The 18,804-nt window shown below is 45.6% G+C and overlaps 1 protein-coding gene across 1 annotated transcript in view; it reads left to right on the top strand.

Moving 5' to 3' along the window:
- The first annotated feature begins 327 nt into the window (after nt 1–327).
- LOC115141532 (leucine-rich repeat and fibronectin type III domain-containing protein 1-like protein) overlaps nt 328–18,804 on the top strand; it is a 44,657-nt gene continuing 26,180 nt past the window's right edge. The window contains exon 1 of the mRNA XM_029680480.2: nt 328–1,729. Coding sequence (XP_029536340.1) covers nt 348–1,729 — 1,382 coding nt within the window. The 5' untranslated portion in view covers nt 328–347. The remainder of the gene's footprint in view (nt 1,730–18,804) is intronic.

The following is an 18,804-nucleotide window of genomic DNA, read 5'->3' as shown; positions in this document are numbered from 1 at the left end:
AAGTATCTAGGAGGAGGAAAATAAGAAACAAGCCGTGAATAAAATTGGCTCGCTTGTAACGTCACCTCTGCCTTATGTTTCAGTGTGTGCTAAATATTTAATTGAGGGCATTGCCCATACGTTTACTGGCTTTGATCATCTGAATGCAGGGCGAACACGGCTGTTTTGCATTCCGATCATGGCTGATAGAGATATTTAATCTCAGTTTGACCACTGTAATAGCTCAACGTAGATATAAAATCTTGATTCACCTAGTCAATTCCCCGCTTGGAGTACCACATCCTGACATGTCCTGACCAGTGCCTCTCTCCTTTGCCTTGCAGTTTCCCCAGAACGCCCGAGGGAGGATGGACCGGCTGATCTTCTCCCTGTTGGTGCTGGCCGTCTCCACCAGGGGGCAGTTGTGCCCCAAGCGCTGCATGTGCCAGAACCTGTCCCCCTCGCTGGCCATCCTCTGTGCCAAGACGGGCCTACTCTTCGTGCCCACCGTCATCGACCGGCGCACCGTGGAGCTGCGTCTCACTGAGAACTTTATCACAGCCATAAGGAGGCGGGACTTTGCCAACATGACTAGTTTGATCCATCTGACGTTGTCCCGCAACACCATAAGCCAGATCATGCCTTACACCTTCGAGGACCTCAAGCGGCTGCGAGCACTGCACCTGGACAGCAACCGGCTGAGTGTGATCAGGGATGACCACTTTCGGGGGCTCACCAACCTTAGGCACCTGATCTTGGCCAACAACCAGCTGCACGATATCTCTCCCCACGCCTTTGACGACTTCACAGGAACCCTGGAAGACCTGGACCTGTCCTACAACAACCTGGTGGACATCCCCTGGGAGACGATAGGTCGTCTAACCAACGTCAACACCCTTAACATGGACCATAACCTTATAGAGCACGTGCCCCAAGGGATCTTCACCAACCTGCACAAGCTGGCGCGTCTAGACATGACTTCCAACAAGCTGAAGAAGATCCCTCCGGATCCACTTTTTCTGCGCATCCCCGTCTACGCGAAAGCCAAAGGATCCCCTCAGTCGTCATTGGTGATGAGTTTTGGTGGAAACCCGCTCCACTGTAACTGTGAGCTGCTGTGGCTGAGGAGGCTGACCAGGGAAGATGACCTGGAGACTTGTGCCTCTCCTCCAGACCTCACAGCCAAGTACTTCTGGACCATCCCAGAGGAGGAGTTCATCTGTGACCCTCCGGTCATGACCAGGAAGTCTGCCAAGACCTTCACCATGGAGGGCCAGCCGACCAGTCTGAAGTGCAAGGCCAACGGAGACCCGGACCCCGAGATTCACTGGATTTCCCCCGAGGGCCGTCTGATCTCCAACACGTCACGGACTGTCACCTTCAGCAACGGCAGCCTGGACATCAACATCACCTCCATGAAGGACTCTGGAACTTTCACCTGCATTGCCTCCAACGCGGCGGGGGAGTCCACGGGCCAGGTGGAGCTGGTGGTCAACCTCCTCCCCCACCTGGCCAACAGCACCAACCGGCTACGGGAGCCCGACCCTGGCCCTTCAGACATCCTCACTTCGGCCAAGTCCACCACGGCCACGGACAACGACACACGGAGGAACCAGGAGGGAAGGGTGCTGATGGCGGAGCTGACAGCTAGCTCAGTGCTGATCAAATGGCCATATCAGAACCACGTCCCTGGGATCAGGATGTACCAGGTCCAGTACAACAGTTCCCTGGATGACACGCTCATCTACAGGTGAGGAGGGATAGGGACCTGAACAGGGCTGATGGGGTCTCTTGGTTAGAATGAGTTTAAAAACTTTCAAAATGTTTAGTTTTTTTGTGCGTTAATGAGTTACTCAAGGTTTTATGATGAAATTACATTTTGACTCACAGACATACAATTACAAGATGTCTATCAGCTAAACAGTAGCAATCATAAGAACAGCAGAAACATTTCATGTTGTATACATGTATGTAATTATAATGAGTTAATGAATTAGGTTGGTAGTTACTAATCGTTATTTGCAAGAGATAAAAAAAGGTAACATTTTTCATTTGCTTTGAGAAGACATGTTTCTTCTCTTCTCTCCTTGTTTATTATTTCGCTCCTTCGTCCTTGTTCCAAGGTTTATTCTGATTTATTTTCTGTTTTGATGCCTCCCTCATTGCATATGCCAGGTCCAACATCAATTTATATCAATTATTTTGAGTTTGTAGCACTCTGATAGATGCTGATGGACCGTTCTGTAATTTGTGAATTATTTTGGTCATCAAAAAGTGTTTCTTTCCATTCCAAGTCTCACGTCGTCTTACAGGGCCTGCCCCAGGGCTCCTCATGTTGTCTTACAGGGCCTGGCCCAGGGCTCCTCATGTTGTCTTACACTGCCTGGCCCAGGGCTCCTCATGTTGTCTTACAGGGCCTGGCCCAGGGCTCCTCATGTTGTCTTACAGGGCCTGCCCCAGGGCTCCTCACGTCGTCTTACAGGGCCTGGCCCAGGGCTCCTCACGTCGTCTTACAGGGCCTGGCCCAGGGCTCCTCATGTTGTCTTACAGGGCCTGGCCCAGGGCTCCTCGCGTCGTCCTACAGGGCCTGGCCCAGGTCTCCTCGCGTCGTCATACAGGGCCTGGCCCAGGGCTCCTCATGTTGTCTTACAGGGCCTGGCCCAGGGCTCCTCGCGTCGTCTTACAGGGCCTGGCCCAAGCCTGTATGCAGGCGGCTTGTTTAGTTTTTCTGCTCTGATCAATGGCAGCTGTCACTGAGGGGGCATATTGATTTGGGATCTCATTTAGGGTATCCCAAATCAAATGTTATTTGTCACATACACATGGTTAGTAGATGTTAATGCGAGTGTAGCGAAATGCTTGTGCTTCTAGTTCCGACAATGCAGTAATAACCAACGAGTAATCTAACAAAGTGAACATAGAAGCTCATTTGCAACGGGCCAAATCAGCAGAAGGGTCAAGATCCTGGAGGCAAATCCTAGTGACTGAATATAGACGGTTCTGTCCCACGGTGGGAAAAAGCACAGCCAGAGTGAGAGAAAGAGGGAACTTCACTCTCTATGGTGTTTTCAGGGGAAACCTATTCCCCAAGCGGTTTCTGTTACCACGGGGAGTTGGAGGGATGATTTTGAATGCCGAACACGTAGAGGAACGTTGTGCACGGAGGGAGACACAGTTTGGATTGTGGCTGGTTTCAGAGCAGGTACACAGTCTCTATAGACTGATGTGTCTGTGCTCTGATAAACACTCTCTCTCAGCAGATATTGTGGGGAGCCTAAACTAATGAACACGTCAGCCAATTAACTGACTGGGACAGAAGAGGTGAATTCCTATAGGTGAATTTATCTAGGACTAAGTACTTAAACATTGCTCCCACTTCCTCATTGACTAGTTGTCTGATTTTATTTACTTGGTCCGGGAAAGCCGTGAGCATGCACGGATGCTCGCAGACACACGAACATATGCACGCTCGCACACATACACCTATGTTATGTAAACATAGCATATTATGTATCTTGCACTTCTCTACACACCCACTGAAGGGTTATGAGCACATAGTACACTCAAAGATTTTCAATACACTAATACAAACACACACCCACACAGAAAAATGCAAGTACAGTACATTTCTCAAACAGCTCATCATTAAAAAAAAACATCTTTCTTTGTTTTGGACGAATCAGAGGTTTTGTTTCGACTCTTGGGCAGCAACGCTTGCTTAAACTCTGCTTCTTGTCTTCCATATTGATTTGGAAAGCAAGAGAGGAATGTGCATAAAGGACATGTTTCGGAGACGAAGAGCTCAAGCGAACAACAAACACCTTGAAGCTGTAATTTCTAGACAATTTTCGAACGCTGTGCAGAGGAATGGCGTAACAGCCACTGCCAGGTCCCAGTACGCGACACGCTGCAGCCCAAAGATTATTAAGAGCGAATCAGTATCATGCCCACAGGAAGTGGGTCGACCGAACGAACGGTCTGTCCTGCCAGCTCGCTACGCATTATAGGGCTATTGAAATGTCTGTCAGTACCCTTCTGCTGATTTGGCCCGTTGCAAATGAGCTTCTATGTTCGCTTTGGTTTGGTCCAGCTCCTACTCAAAATGTGTTCTTGATCATTTTAGGCATTTCTGTACAACAGTAAAAGAAAAAAAAAAACAGGTTCCATCCAAATGTTTCTAGCAAATGTTCATTTTGGCCCAATTAGGGCCTGATGGTCCTTTCCTTCCAGACCACCGATCTAAAATGACTTGACAGATTTGATACAGTGTAAGTCAAATCAAACTTTATTTGTCCCATGCGCCAAATTACAACCTTACCACGAAAGGCTTACTTACAAGCCCTTAACCGACAGTGCAGTTGAAGGAAGAGTTAAGAAAAATATTTACCAAATAAACGAAAGTAAAAAAGTGTCAAATAAATAACGATGCTAAATACATGGGTTACCGGTACCGAGTCAATGTGCGGGGTACAGGTTAGATAAGGTCATTTGTACATGTAGGTAGGGGTGAAGTGACTATGCATAGATAATAAACAGTGAGTAGCAGCAGTGTAAAAAACAGTTGGGGGGGGGGGGATCACTGTAAATAATCCGGTGACCATTTCATTAATGCCCTCCTCTCACATGTCAATGGCCAAAAAATAAAATGAGACTATAAAAGGAAGGCTTTTGACAGTATTGGGACACGGCCCCCGCCATTCCTCTGATGTCGGAGAGTGATTGACAGTTTATATCAGACGGATGAGGCTTGAAGCACACGGGACCGGCTGCGAGGTCCGTCAAGGGCCCGCTGTATATTTGCTGGCACAGTCACTCGGGCGGTGCCCATCGATGCCATTGATGGCGTCTCCATGCGGGGTGTCACCAGGAATCAATTGGACCCAGCTGGCCATTGGCAATAGTCACTCCTCCTCAATTCCCCTTAACGCCTCTACTTTACAGGACTGTGGGACGCGCCGACTCCTCCGAGCTCCTCTCAGTCCCCGCTCTGTGGTGCGGCCCCCCCGGTGAGTAAAGGCCCCATCGCAATAGAATGGCACCGTTGCACATGCACATTCATGCTCTACTTTTGAAGTCCCCTCTGCTTGAGGTTCTATTAGGGATGGGTGGAAGAGCACTGTAGGGGGAGACGGTGAAAGAAGGAAAGAAGGGAAGAAGCGAAGAGAACGATTTGAGGGAGCAGACATTTTGTCGCTGAGATTGAGCTCGCTGTAATGAGCTCGCCAATCCACTCCCTTGACGGACTTGGTTCCGTTTTATACCGGAGTGGTTCATCAGTATACATGCAACATGCATCGCCTGTTTATTTGGGGGCTTTTCATTGGCCCCTCTGAGCTGACATTTCTGGGTTGCGACAAAGCCAATCCCACTGGGCACACGCTGGTTGAATCAACGTTGTTTCCACGTCATTTCAATGAAACGACATTGAACCGACGCTGAATGGACGTTCGGGCCCAGTGGGATCATTTGTTATGACAACACGTGTCTACTTGAAGTGTACCTGCGATGTCTCTCAGACAGTCCTTATAAGGACTATATATAGTCGAAACAAAGAAAAACACGAAATCATAGGGATTCTTCTAAACAAAGGCTTGGCAAAGTAGGATGCGTGGCGCGGAACAGAGTGTGGCATAAGTGAATTCCCCCGAATTATGGTTTTGATAAGACTCTGTTGCCAACGTGACAGGTAATTTCCTTTTGGTGTTGTACATGACATGTTCACGGCATTGCCTCGTGAGAAATCAAAATAGAATCAAACCGAAGAGCATTACGTTGCTGTACACGGCTTCTCCCGAGACAGTGAGACAGTCAACGTGGCTGTCTCACTGTGCACGATGGTGCAGCATAACACCTGTACAGAGAATGATAGATAAAGGTTAACTAGTTCCCTCGGTTTTGGCTGAGGGAACGAGCCGGCCTACCTTGTTCTTTTGTCAACGACTCTGTACATTACAAGTGCTCGGTGTTATGCTTCATTGGAACTGACCTCCAAACTGGCATGGGCTGCAAAGCTTAAAGGATGACTCATCAGGTTCACATAGTATTGGCTCTCGCATGGAGATCTCGAACAGAGATCCAAGAAAGAGAATGTTGTGGCCTGCCTTTCGATAGCATATTTCAACAAAGAATGGCAACATAACACACATAGTTTTTTCTGTCATCAGATGCCAATAACTGTAACATGAACCGTTGTGTAAGATGTCGATGGGAAAACACGCCTCTGTATAAATCGACTCTCGAAGATTTGAGTCAAAACACACAAATGTGTTTAAAAGCAAAAGGGACCATATGTCCACATCAGTCGATTGAACTGATAAAATGAAACTAACAAAAAGGCTATGAAATCTCCATTAGACAATAGCTGTCGGTTGTAAGGCCTGCCAATCCAAATGAAACCAGGTGCTGTGTTGAGCATGTTGAGGTGGGACAGATGGTTATCCCAACCTGCTCTTCCTCGTCCGCCTACCAACTGGAAACGCTTCATTCAAGGTTACACCCCATGGTGGCATTTTTAAGTTATTTACAGCCTGGGAAAGATGTTGGGGATTCTGATAGGCTGCGTTCACGTGCGATATCTCATTTGGATGCGTCCACCGTGCTGAAGCTTTCAGCTAGTGTTTGTGAGATCACACGTAATATGCTCATCTGCACGTAACCATGTGCACTACACTTATGCTCGTTGTGCAAGCCAATTCAGAGACGCACACATACACGTGTGCATACTCTCTCTCTCTCTCACACACACACACACAAACACACACACACACACACACACACACACACACACACACACACACACTGCTCTTCAAAGTACCATACCACGTCTGACTCTAAATCTAGAAGCTTAGCCTTAGAAGTGTTCCTTCTTCCTCTGTGTTGCTCACATTTTCTATGACTGGCCTCTTAGAATCCGGTGATGTTCCCCCTTTTTCCAGGTTTATACATCTTAGTGTATTCTCCTCACGTATCCCTCTGTTGGAAAGGGCAGCGAGGGGACGATTGGCTTTATCCCCTACCAGAAGACCCAGACATGAACCAATCTGGGTGTCTCATCTCCGCCCCCCCAAAAAAACTCAACTCCCTAAATGTACACAGGCCTGGTTCTCTGCATGCTACCATGGCTGCATATCAATTACGTGACGATCACGTTGCTGGGGAATAAATAATAGATGACTCTCTGAAAAGAGATTGTAACGAGGTTTATGACGAGACTGCAGAGGGATCAAGTGTTTTAGCTCAACACAAAATGAGCTGGAAATGTGGACCGATTCCTTTGACTTCTCATGTGGGCGATAGAGGATATTTTCAATTTGAAGCCAGACCTTTTATCTCACGTGGTACTATGAGCTTAACCAAGGCCACGCATGGAGATGAGGAAGTGCAGCATTTCATTAGGCTCCAAGTAATAGTTCTGGAAGCTGCACTTCCTCAGAGGTGATTGGCAGACGGTTAATGTGCGAACTGGGAGATAGCGTGGAGAAGAGACACTCCCCTTCAAAACCCTAACGTGTAGCAGAAAATAGCCTAGATATATAGTCTTCCCCTCCAAGCCAGTAACTCCCCCATCGTAAATGATTGATGGGATGATTAGCATGACTCTCCTTGCCGGAAGGCTGCAGGGAGTGTACTATGTGGTAAGATGACCCATAACCCTAAAAACCACACACTGGTATCCCTGTTTCAACTCTGGAATGATCCAATTATATCCTGACAAAATATTGCGCTTAAAACGGGCACGTCTTTTTATCCAATAATGACACAGCGCCCCCATAGGTTCAACAGGTTAAGTAAAAAAAAATATAAAAAAATAAAGGAATGTTGCGTCATGGTTCGGGTTACAAAGGCAGGGCATATTACTGGAAACTTTCCAGGTTTTACCAGTAAACTACCAGCATTTTGGTATCTTTCATGGATTCTACGTAATCTATCGCAAAATATCTATGTACTTCAGAATATCAGAAGTGTGTGTAATTATCCCTGGCTCTCTGTGCGGCCTTATCACATGAGATGATTTAATAAGATGATTTTCAAAGAAAAAAATATGACAAAGCTGTAAAACATTATCCTAAATACAAGCCATCAACTTAATTAATACCCGTTGGGGTTTAATATGAGGGCTACAGCATTAAATAGCCTTCGTATTATATTTTTTTTACTATGCCAATATGTATTTGTTGTCAATGTTTTGCCGTCAAACTGGTAACAGCTGTGAAAATAATTGAATAGTTGTGCGAGTTACAGAAGGAATTGAAAATAATGCCATTCTTGATCCTTTCTTCATTAATTAGGCTATTTGCAAGTATACATTACCGAACTCACAATAGATTCCCATAGATTTTCTGTTAATTACCAAAATCACTCAAGATTCTGGTAACTTTGGTCAATTACGGGTAGCTTTGTAACCCCTGTCGTGGTATGTTTTTATCAATCAATGGGAGAATGTGTGAGCAGTGTGTTTCTCCCTAATTCTTCTACTGAGCCTGAGTCTTGGCTGTAGTTAGTTCACCCACAACTCATGCCTTCCTTATTTCATTTGTTTGTAATTCTCTACTAATATGTGTGCACACACACACACACATGGCATTACACACTTACTTAACCATTAGGCTATTGTCTCTTAATTAAATGATTCACTTAGTATTAACTAATTGGATAACATCCCCTAGCATCAACTGGGCATTCACACAAGTACCAAAAACCTGCTTCAATGATTGCCAATTGTACTCAAGCCATGAAAAATAATGAATGAATTCAAGGGCGACAGTTCAAAGACGCCACTTGGCTCTAGCTAGTTACATGGGCTTGAGTGAGGCCCTTTTTTGTACTGCACAGTCACCGCAGCACTTTTCCCTTTGTCCACCTCTGGTCCGAATCCAGCCGAGCTCAGCGAAAGGCCCTGTCACCTCCCCAGGCCCATAATCATGTGCTAATCCCCGGAGTCTTGCTCAGAGTTATCATCATCCTCCCCATGCCCCAGATCAATTTTTAATCATGGGCGTTGACACGCCACCTCCTCCATCCCTGAGAGTGTGTCGATTAATTAAGCAGACAGACATGCGACAGCCGTAGCGATAACGAGGGAGGGAGGCGCTGGCCCCAGTTAGTTATTTTTTTAACAGCCGCCGCCGACGGGCCACTCCTGTTGTAAAGGAGTTAATGCAGCGGGAATGTGAGAGAGACGCTGGTCGAGTTACCTATTGGTGGATGTCATAACGGAGGTCTACGCCATTGAATGAGGAGGATGGGTCGGGGTGTATTGATGCACCGGAAATGATGGGCGATAGGCCATGCCTTTTTCATTACCCTTTAGTGATATGAACACTCACCCTGTTTCGGCGTCTTCATGAACGTCCACACACGTGTGTGTGAATGCATGCACGCACGCACACATACACACACAGTCGCATGCTCTCTCTTTCTCATGAGCACACGCACAGTCACATGCGCTCTCTCTCTTTCTCGACCTTGCTCACGCGCTCTCTCACAAGCGCACACACAAACACAAGCCATCCAATTATCCTCCATGGGATTTTAAAACTATTTGCATTGTATCGTAGGTCAATGCTATTACGTTTTGGATGCTGTTGTGGTGAATCGAATAGACGATCTAATTTGTTTTGGGGGAAAACTCCGCAGGACTCATTTGACTACTTCGACCAAACGAAGCATTACACTAATTTGGTTAGCGGGAATGTCATACGAAGTACGCACCTGCTCTTTTAAGTTACAATCCAGCGCAGAAACAGTTTGATGCAAATACTTAGGAAGCACACAGGCCGCCTGCATTGTGAAGTCATACAAAAACAAATGAACTTTTTAAGCTGACTTTGTCCACTTGTCCTCTCCCAGAAAGAGAGTTTTCCAAGCATATTTCATTCGTGAAATACTCAATTTAACTAAGCCAATGTACAATCACGCTTGTGAGAGGACCGCTGATAGTAAATCCATTATATGCTCTTGGGGTGTTTCTTCTCAAAGTCTGTGGCTAAGCCCCTTAGTGATTGTGGATGACTGGGATTTCTCTGCAAGGCATTAAGGTGTTCTGAGCCCCACACTCCCTACACCCTCTTTCAGCTCAAAGCCACTTCATGTAATCGGGCAGATTTGAGGAAGCCACTTGCAGTGCCATATTTATCCCCCAATTCATCAAATCTATCGATTCGCAACTCGTCCATAGAGAGATGTGTACTGTCGTTGTGTTTCATGTGTCTGTGCAGCTCCTAATGTAGCTCTGCTGTTGTACAGTTACGTCTCATTGTCTGGAAACAACGAGAGATAAATAGTCTCCATCTTGGGGCTCTGCTAAAATGTATGGGCAGTTTGAGATGGCTGGAAGGATTTGGTTTTGGGACACTAGGTTTTGTCTGGTGAACGTGCACATCATAAGACTCTGAGTGGTGGCAGGAGTGTGTACCATGGGTTGAGGGCAGCCTAGCAGGGAGTCTCTCTGCCATGTGTAAACTGATGGGCCACTTATATAGCCCAAGCCAGATGGCCATCAGTGTAAGTGGGCTGAACTAGCCCTGTGTGCCACCTGAGGACCCAACAGAGGGAAGCAGATGCTCTGGACGATTGTGTGTGTGTGTCGGTGTGTGTGTGGCACATACAAAAAATACCTTCTCTGACTCTCTCTCACATTCACACACACACACACACACACACACACACACACACACACACACACACACACACACACACACACACACACACACACACACACACACACACACACACACACACACAAAACATTGGGGAAGAGTAGAAATGTAGTAACTGCAAGTGCTACTGGACCCAGTGTGACTCAGGTGCTGCAAAGACCATGTCCTGACTTCAACCAAACGGTGGTCACTGTCATGTTTCTGTGGCTTCTTGCCAACTACTGGTCAAATATTTGCCTTTTATTTGCCATGACTTATGTCATGTGACAAGGTTAGAGGCCTTCTGGAGGGAGTGTGATGTTTTTCTCCGGAGCAGGGCGCCTCTCAAAGGAATGATCAGTGGGGCAGCATAGAGTGTAGAGACGGATCAAATTAAATAGAATATTCCTAGTGTTTGTAACGCCTGCCGTTTGGTGAGACGTAGACCCGACGGCAATGGTGTGACTGAGGATACCCTGTCTGTCTTGTTGAGCTTTGACACAGAGTGTCTACCTTGATAAGGTCAGGTTGGTTTTATATTTGCTATTCTGTGAGGGCCTATGTTCCGAACCCCCTACGGTGCTTTAGGTGCCAAGGATTCTGACATGTTGCAGCAGTGCGTAGACTGATCCCAAGACGTGAGAAATGTGCAGGAGGGCATAGTTAGAGGGAGTGTACAGTCGGGATGGAGAATCCACTGTGTGCCAACTGTGGGGGTGCCCATGCAGCTGGGGACCCAAAGTACCCTGTGAGAGAGAGAGACAGGTTGAGATTGCCCGAGTTCGAGTGGGGCAGAAAATGTCCTATGCTGAGGCAATGAAGAGAGTAGAGAATGTCCCAAGGGTGAGTGGACTGGGAGCCTCCCAGTGAGTAGGCCTGAAGAGAGAGATCCAGAGAGGATGAGTTTTAGTATGGTTGGATTTGTTGCGTTTATAGCCATGGTGAACAATTGCACTGCACTGAAATGGAGCTGAAATCAGAGAACATAGATGTGGTAGTTGCAGATGCAGAGAAATATTTGGGTGTGAGAGGTTTTAGTGCAGAAGATTCTCCAGGAAGTTTCTTGTCATGCAGAATATTCTACAGGAAGTTCTTCCCATGTCGACGGTCTGGTGTATGATTGTTAAGGGACACAGTAGCAGGAAGGAGTGGTGGGTTTTGGGGGATAGGGTGCAGGGTGCAGGGTGCAGGGTTAGACGGTGATGCAATTTAAGTTTTCCCTAAATTGTGCAACACAGTATTTAGTCTGCCAGAAAGCCACAAGAAGAAGAAGAAGAAGATCACAGGTTAGAGGTCATTCAAGTACAAGATGGTGCAAGAAGATGCAAATTAAAACTCCTCCCTCCAATATCTACTGCCACCCTTTATGGTTTATCCTACAGTTGCATTGTCTGTAAGAAATTGTTACTTAAGAGGTTCTTCCAGTTGCATCCATGTTAACAATTTGTTGTTTCATAACTAGATGTGTTATGTTGTTACATTTTGTGAAATTCTATGGTAGCTACAGTGGGGAGAACAAGTATTTGATACACTGACGATTTTGAAGGTTTTCCTACTTCCAAAGCATGTAGAGGTCTGTAATTTGTATCATAGGTACACTTCAACTATGAGAGACGGAAAAATCCAGAAAATCACATTGTATGATTAAGTAATTAATATGCATTTTATTGCATGACATAAGCATTTGATCACCTACCAAGCAGTAAGAATTCCGGCTCTCACAGACCTGTTAGTTTTTCTTTAAGAAGCCCTCCTGTTCTCCACTCATTACCTGTATTAACTGCACCTGTTTGAACTCGTTACCTGTATAAAAGACACCTGTCCACACACTCAATCAAACAGACTCCAACCTCTCCACAATGGCCAAGACCAGAGAGCTGTGTAAGGACATCAGGGATAAAATTGTAGACCTGCACAAGGCTGGGATGGGCTACAGGACAATAGGCAAGCAGCTTGGTGAGAAGACAACAACTGTTGGCGCAATTATTAGAAAATGGAAGAAGTTCAAGATGACGATCAATCACCCTCGGTCTGGGGCTCCATGCAAGATCTCACCTCGTGGGGCATCAATGATCATGAAGAAGGTGAGGGATCAGCCCAGAACTACACGGCAGGACCTGGTCAATGACCTGAAGAGAGCTGGGACCACAGTCTCAAAGAAAACCATTAGTGTAACACACTACGCCGTCATGGATTAAAATCCTGCAGCGCACGCAAGGTCCCCCTGCCAGTGCATGTCCAGTACCATCTGAAGTTTGCCAATGACCATCTGGATGATCCAGAGGAGGAATGGGAGAAGGTCATGTGGTCATCTCTAGGAGACAGAACGCGTCTCCTTCCTGAGCGGTATGACGGCTGCGTGGTCCCATGGTGTTTATACTTGCGTACTATTGTTTGTACAGATGAACGTGGTACCTTCAGGCATTTGTAAAGTTATTGAGTTCTTGACTGATTCTTTTGATTTTCCCATGATGTCAATCAAAGAGGCACTGAGTTTGAAGGTAGGGCTTGAAATATTGACTCCAATAAGAGGTGGAGACATGGCATAAAGGCATGACATAATTTTCTGGAATTTTCCAAGCTGTTTAAAGGCACAGTCAACTTTGTGTATGTAAACCTCTGACCCACTGGAATTGTGATACATTGAATTATAAGTGAAATAATCTGCCTGTAAACAATTGTTGGGAAAATGACTTGTGTCACGCACCAAGTAGACGTCCTAACCGACTGCAAGTCATTTTTGTGAAGACCCCTGGCGCTGGGTCAGAACATTAACATGCATCGCTTGCTGTATGGTTTTGGATATAGACCTTCTCTTTCATATCAGCCAGAAATAATGTTTTTTAAAAACTAAAGGTTAAATGAATACACACCTTTTTATATGGTTAATGTTCCCACACGACCATATCTCCCATGTTGCAGAGTGAGTTTACGGACGAGAGACTGGAGACAGAGGGACCAGCTGTGCTAATTTGCTATCTCGCATGCGCCGAACACCTGTGTGCAACTGAAGGCCATCAGAAGCGTGTTTTCACTGAACAATACTGTCGGCTGCAACCGTGATAAAGCCGATTTTAAAACAGTGTACAGTAAGTGTATATATTTGTGAAATTATTTTAAGTTTCTAGAACCGTATCAAAATTGAGAATCGATTTTCTTTCGTACGGTTTGGTAATGTCCAGAAGTTTTACGTTTCTGCGGCTGTTTCCTCCTGTCTCTCTGATATAATGTGTAGAAGTGTACCATGTTCACCATCTGTTTTATTGTTAAATGATGACACTACTTTAGACCCATCTGCCAGACAGCGACGTATTTGTCTGGCCGGATTAACAGCAGTCAAGAAGACGACAGCCTCACGTTGGCAGGCTCCGCATTCGTTAAACAGACAACAGTGGGTGCTACCATTCATTTACATTATAAACATGGAAATATCTGAAGCACGAATACATTGGCCGGGTGAGAGAAACAGATCTGCTCTTGCATCAGCATATGACTGTATCGTGAACCGCTATCGGGAACCGCTAATGTAACTTTGGGTTGGGGGGGGGTCCTGTGGGATGGGAACTGTATGTTTTCTTCGATCTTGTCACTTGCTTCTTTGTCTATGTGTTCCTGTCTTGTGTACCTTACTAGAAACATTCAATCACAAAAAGAACAGACACATTAGTCGTGTATGTTAGTTACATATTAAAGAGATTGTTTAAATGGCGTTGTTCATCACATAATTCAGGGTCTGATGTGTTTACCCAGCCTAATGGCATGTACATAAAGCTTCCTCACTCACTCGCGAAGCGAGGATAGCCAAATGCATTGTCAGCAGGGTCTCTTGCATGAGGTACGGCACACACAGACTTTAATTGCATAAATGTGCCCTCTTAGCATGACTGCCTACAGCGATTGCAGAGAGGAAAGATACATTACTTTTATTCCCTCTGTTGTTCTTAATCTCTCATCCCGCCGGTATGTACTGTATTCTCCATTTTATCAGCTACCGCGCACTAACACAAATGTCCTCCTCTTCCAGTGGAATAAAAGCCGGAGATAAGTGTTTTTCTTTTACTCTACCTGCCGGGTGCATATATATTATACGATATCGACGGCGCACAGATGACAATGGATCTGATCAACTTTATTCAGGGAGTTTTCATATGGTGGTAAGGTGATGTGCAGGTGATGGTTCGGCTGTTGATGGTTTTCCGTTGATGGTTCAGCCGTTGATGGTGACAACCAGAAGCATGAAATAGATGACGGGCTTGAAAGTAATGACTGACGTCAGTAATGACATTGTTGGCTTCTATAATTAGGATGATGGCCATGACAATTACAGGAACCTATCCCAAAGCAATACCAGCCAGCTCTGACTCGCTCTGACTTGCTCAGAGTCTGGCAAACTATCCTGCGATTCTCCCCTCCGTATCGGTAACATGTCTGTCCGTGGCAGGTGACGACTCTCCGTCCTCTGCACCATTCCACATTAGGGGGGGGGGGGGGGGGCAGAGTTAACTCTTATCAGCGTGGGCCGAGCCCGCAGGACCACAGCAATCTCAGGCCACAGATGATTCACATGGAGGGAGGGGGGGAGTGACACTGGCAGATGGGCAGCAAAATACATCCAACCACACATCTCACCCAGATCCCCCAATCTTAAAATTGGCACAAGCACCACCCTTGCCTCTGCCAAAGTCTCTTCCTGAAACCAATGTACGCTTTTGTCTTTCACTTTGTGTGCCATTGTCACCGCAATCCAACCCATGTAGCCCTTTCTCATGGTCTACTGTGCCAGTCTGCTCTATGGCCGTGGGTTCCATGTGTTTGTCACTGAGGGGGTTTCTTTAATTCCCTCAAATTAGTCTGGCTGCCCCTGTGAAGATACGAGGCCACACTGTTTACCTGAAGCTAAAATGATCTCACATCCTCCACATGGGGATTTGTTATCTCTTCCTCTTCCATAAAGACAATGAATTATCCCATCCCTACACCGCGGCGGTTGAAGGCGGCGTTGCGCTGGGAATATGAATTACTCCTAATGTTGGGGCACTGATACGCCATCAAAACTTTATTCATCCTGCCTGTGATTCTCACCCAGTTCATTTTAGCGAGACTGACTGTTGTCGTCGGCTCTATAGACTGACTTATTTTTTTAAATATTTTTTTTCTGTGGATGATGGCGACTGACAGTCTCTCATCTGTGGATAAATGCTGAATGGAATCGTCTCGCTGTTAATTTGGGTAGATTGTGGGATCTCAAGGCTGTTGCAGTGGTTTCACGGGTCTCTGATGTTTATCATTGGCTGGCTGGTTGGTTGGTTGCATTGCAGCGTCGTGACAATGGTTGAGTTCGTATTGTGTGCCCCGGGTAGCGAGAGTTTGCTCATTATAGACCATTCCATTGGTCCTTAATTGAAATCTTCACCCACCCGAAGCACCGAGCCATGCAAAACGAACTCCGCCACTGATTCATTGAAGGCTACATGGGGAATGGGCATTCCATTGGATCACTATACAGTATCTCTGGTGATTTTATCTTCTGGTACACACTAAATGAATTTATAATAGATGCTTAATCTGCACTGGGAAAAGGACACATGACGATTATGAGGGTAGTACAGATGCCACATTAAAATTCGGTAATACCTTGGATAGCTATTTACTGCAGTTTGCCGATTTGAGAGTGTGTGTTTAAGAAGTACGCGGTATCTGTGTGTTTTACAGATTATGTGAATGCTGGAGAATCATAGTCTCCTGGAGGGTCATGGATAAGATCTCGTTAGAAATTATAGCATGTGTGGATAGAAATGTTAGCATGCTGAATAGCCGGTAGAGAGAATGACAAAATAACTGTTTAGGCTCATATACAATAACATAGCATTCGCACACCTACCATCTGCATGGCCAGGGGACTCTGACACCCCAATCTGAGCCAGACTTTCAGAACCAGGTTGCAGGGCAAAGGTCAACATACAGCCATTTTGTGCTGAGTGCTTAGGGAAATTAATTATTCAGACAAGTACATTTTCTAACCATTCATATTTATTCCTATTTACCTGAAGTGCATGGTGTTGAGCTTGAAGAGCCCTGTTGTTGACCCCTGTTGAGCATTGCTCATCATATGATTCAGAGCTGAAGCGCTCAATCTGATTAGCATGGTGGGGAAACCTAGCGTGGTTTACAGTGCTTCCTCTCCACCAGGTAGAGGGCACCGAGGTTAGACCATGAATAAATGATGAAATAATTGCTCTCTGTTTTGAGAGTCTGGTCATGCCTGTCCTGCGCGCTGGCTCAGGCAGGCAGGCCTTAGGTGTGTTCTGTATTGGCTAATCTTTCGTGGACAGATTCACACGTGAACAGCGATAATCCATCAAGACTCCTGTCACGTCATGTGAAATGTCATGTTTCACATTAGCACCCCCACCCCCAAACAATAATATGTAGTGCAGATATGTATCAATGTGATATGTCACTTTTTTATTTGACGTTGGGAAATCGGAGATAACATCGATGCCGCTGAGCCAGTGACCAGCTCTGGAACACTGAGCCATTGACTGCACCAGGCGGCTGTATCATGAGTGGGTTGCTTTTTGACAATAAGACACCGGACTGTCTACATCCATAACGTTTTGAACCTAGAAGAAGACTGAGAGACAGGAGTAGGCAAGAAGGAGTCGAAGGGATTGGCAAGAAGAATGTTGAGTTGTCCTGAAAAGCATGGTAAGCTAACGTTAAGGAGTGAGTGTCAAGCCAGCTACAGTAGCTAGCTAGCTTGTTGGTTATCTAGTTAGCTAGCTAGCTTGTTGCATTTTACAGCCAGAGTCTTTCAGTTTTACACATAGCTGGTTGCAGTAGATGATAAACTAAACTGCCATTATCATAAACGATTATTATATATTATTGTCTAGCTACCGACGGTAAGACGTAAAGCAAGAATCGTGGCATGTGTCAAAAGCAATGCATGTTGACAAGCTCATTTCTTCCAACATCACCATCTTTGAGGCAGTTTGGCTGCCAAATTGGGTCTCAACAATCACAGGCATCGAAGTTAACTCACTACAGTAAAATAAGGAGGAGCATGATGTTGTGATGGAATAAGTTGAGGTAGCAATTGTTCGTGAGCTGGACCTTGTGCCATAATATAATTTGATTGGATGGCATGCCATATTTTTTTTAATCAGCTCTATTGTTGTCATTTACAGACATGAATCATGAAATAGGCAAACTAATACATGAACCTAAATGCAGGCACCATTTTCTTTTGTTAATCTCTTCAGGTCGTCTGATTGTCTTTGAGCCTGGTGGAGATAGATGCCACCATTCTACAAGGCAGGACATTTTATCTGCATCCAGGTTGAGGTTTGCTACCAGCAGGAACATAGAACAAACACTCTGTCATGATGCTGTTTATGAGTATCAAGAGTACTAATACTCTTAATACTCAACTCATATAAGTGGAGAAGCCCTGTACACCATACACCTGTATAATCCTGGAGTAACTCCCTGTCAGAGAGACTGTGATTCCAGGGTTTAGGAAGAACGCCCTGGGCCAGTGGGAGGTCAGAGGTGAGGACTGTATTTCAAGCACACTCACTACCTCCGTCTCTCTCCAGTTACCATAGCGACAGAATGGTCCAAGGACCTCCAGAGCCCACTGACCAACTACCTGAGATCTCTCCAAAGCACATAGAAGTAAGCTCCATTCGTAACAGTACACTTGATTCACTCTGTAAATCTCCTTCACTGTGGCAGTCTGCCGGTGTGATAGCATAGCATATTGTCCTGGACCACTGGTTGGGATTGGATTTAATGTACTCACTCAAACGCATGCTCACTCCTCCCTGTAAAAGTTTCCCAGACTTTTATTTTAAAAAACTAACATGTGTCCATCCCTCTGTCCCCAGGCGAGTCTTCTGGGCTATGGAACACTAGAGCAGCACATCTAAAGACCTGCCACCCTGTTGTCAGCTATCCACAAACAGTTCCCTGAGGAAGGATGCAACTAAGTAACTAACCATTTAATGGCCTAATTTTGGGGGTGACCAAATGCAATAAAGTTTTGTATAAACAACTCATTTTCATTTTTCAAAGCATGTTTGGCATATATGGTCTTTATTAAATTGTTTTACTTCTGTGGTAAGAGCAAAGAGCTTATGATTCCAAAGAGAGAATACATGTTTATTTATGTATTTCAGACACA

The sequence above is a fragment of the Oncorhynchus nerka genome, linkage group LG14 (assembly GCF_034236695.1).
Source record: "Oncorhynchus nerka isolate Pitt River linkage group LG14, Oner_Uvic_2.0, whole genome shotgun sequence".
NCBI lineage: Eukaryota > Metazoa > Chordata > Actinopteri > Salmoniformes > Salmonidae > Oncorhynchus > Oncorhynchus nerka.
The sequence above is the reverse complement of the archived record's forward strand: the minus strand, read 5'-3'. Positions and strand labels throughout refer to the sequence as shown.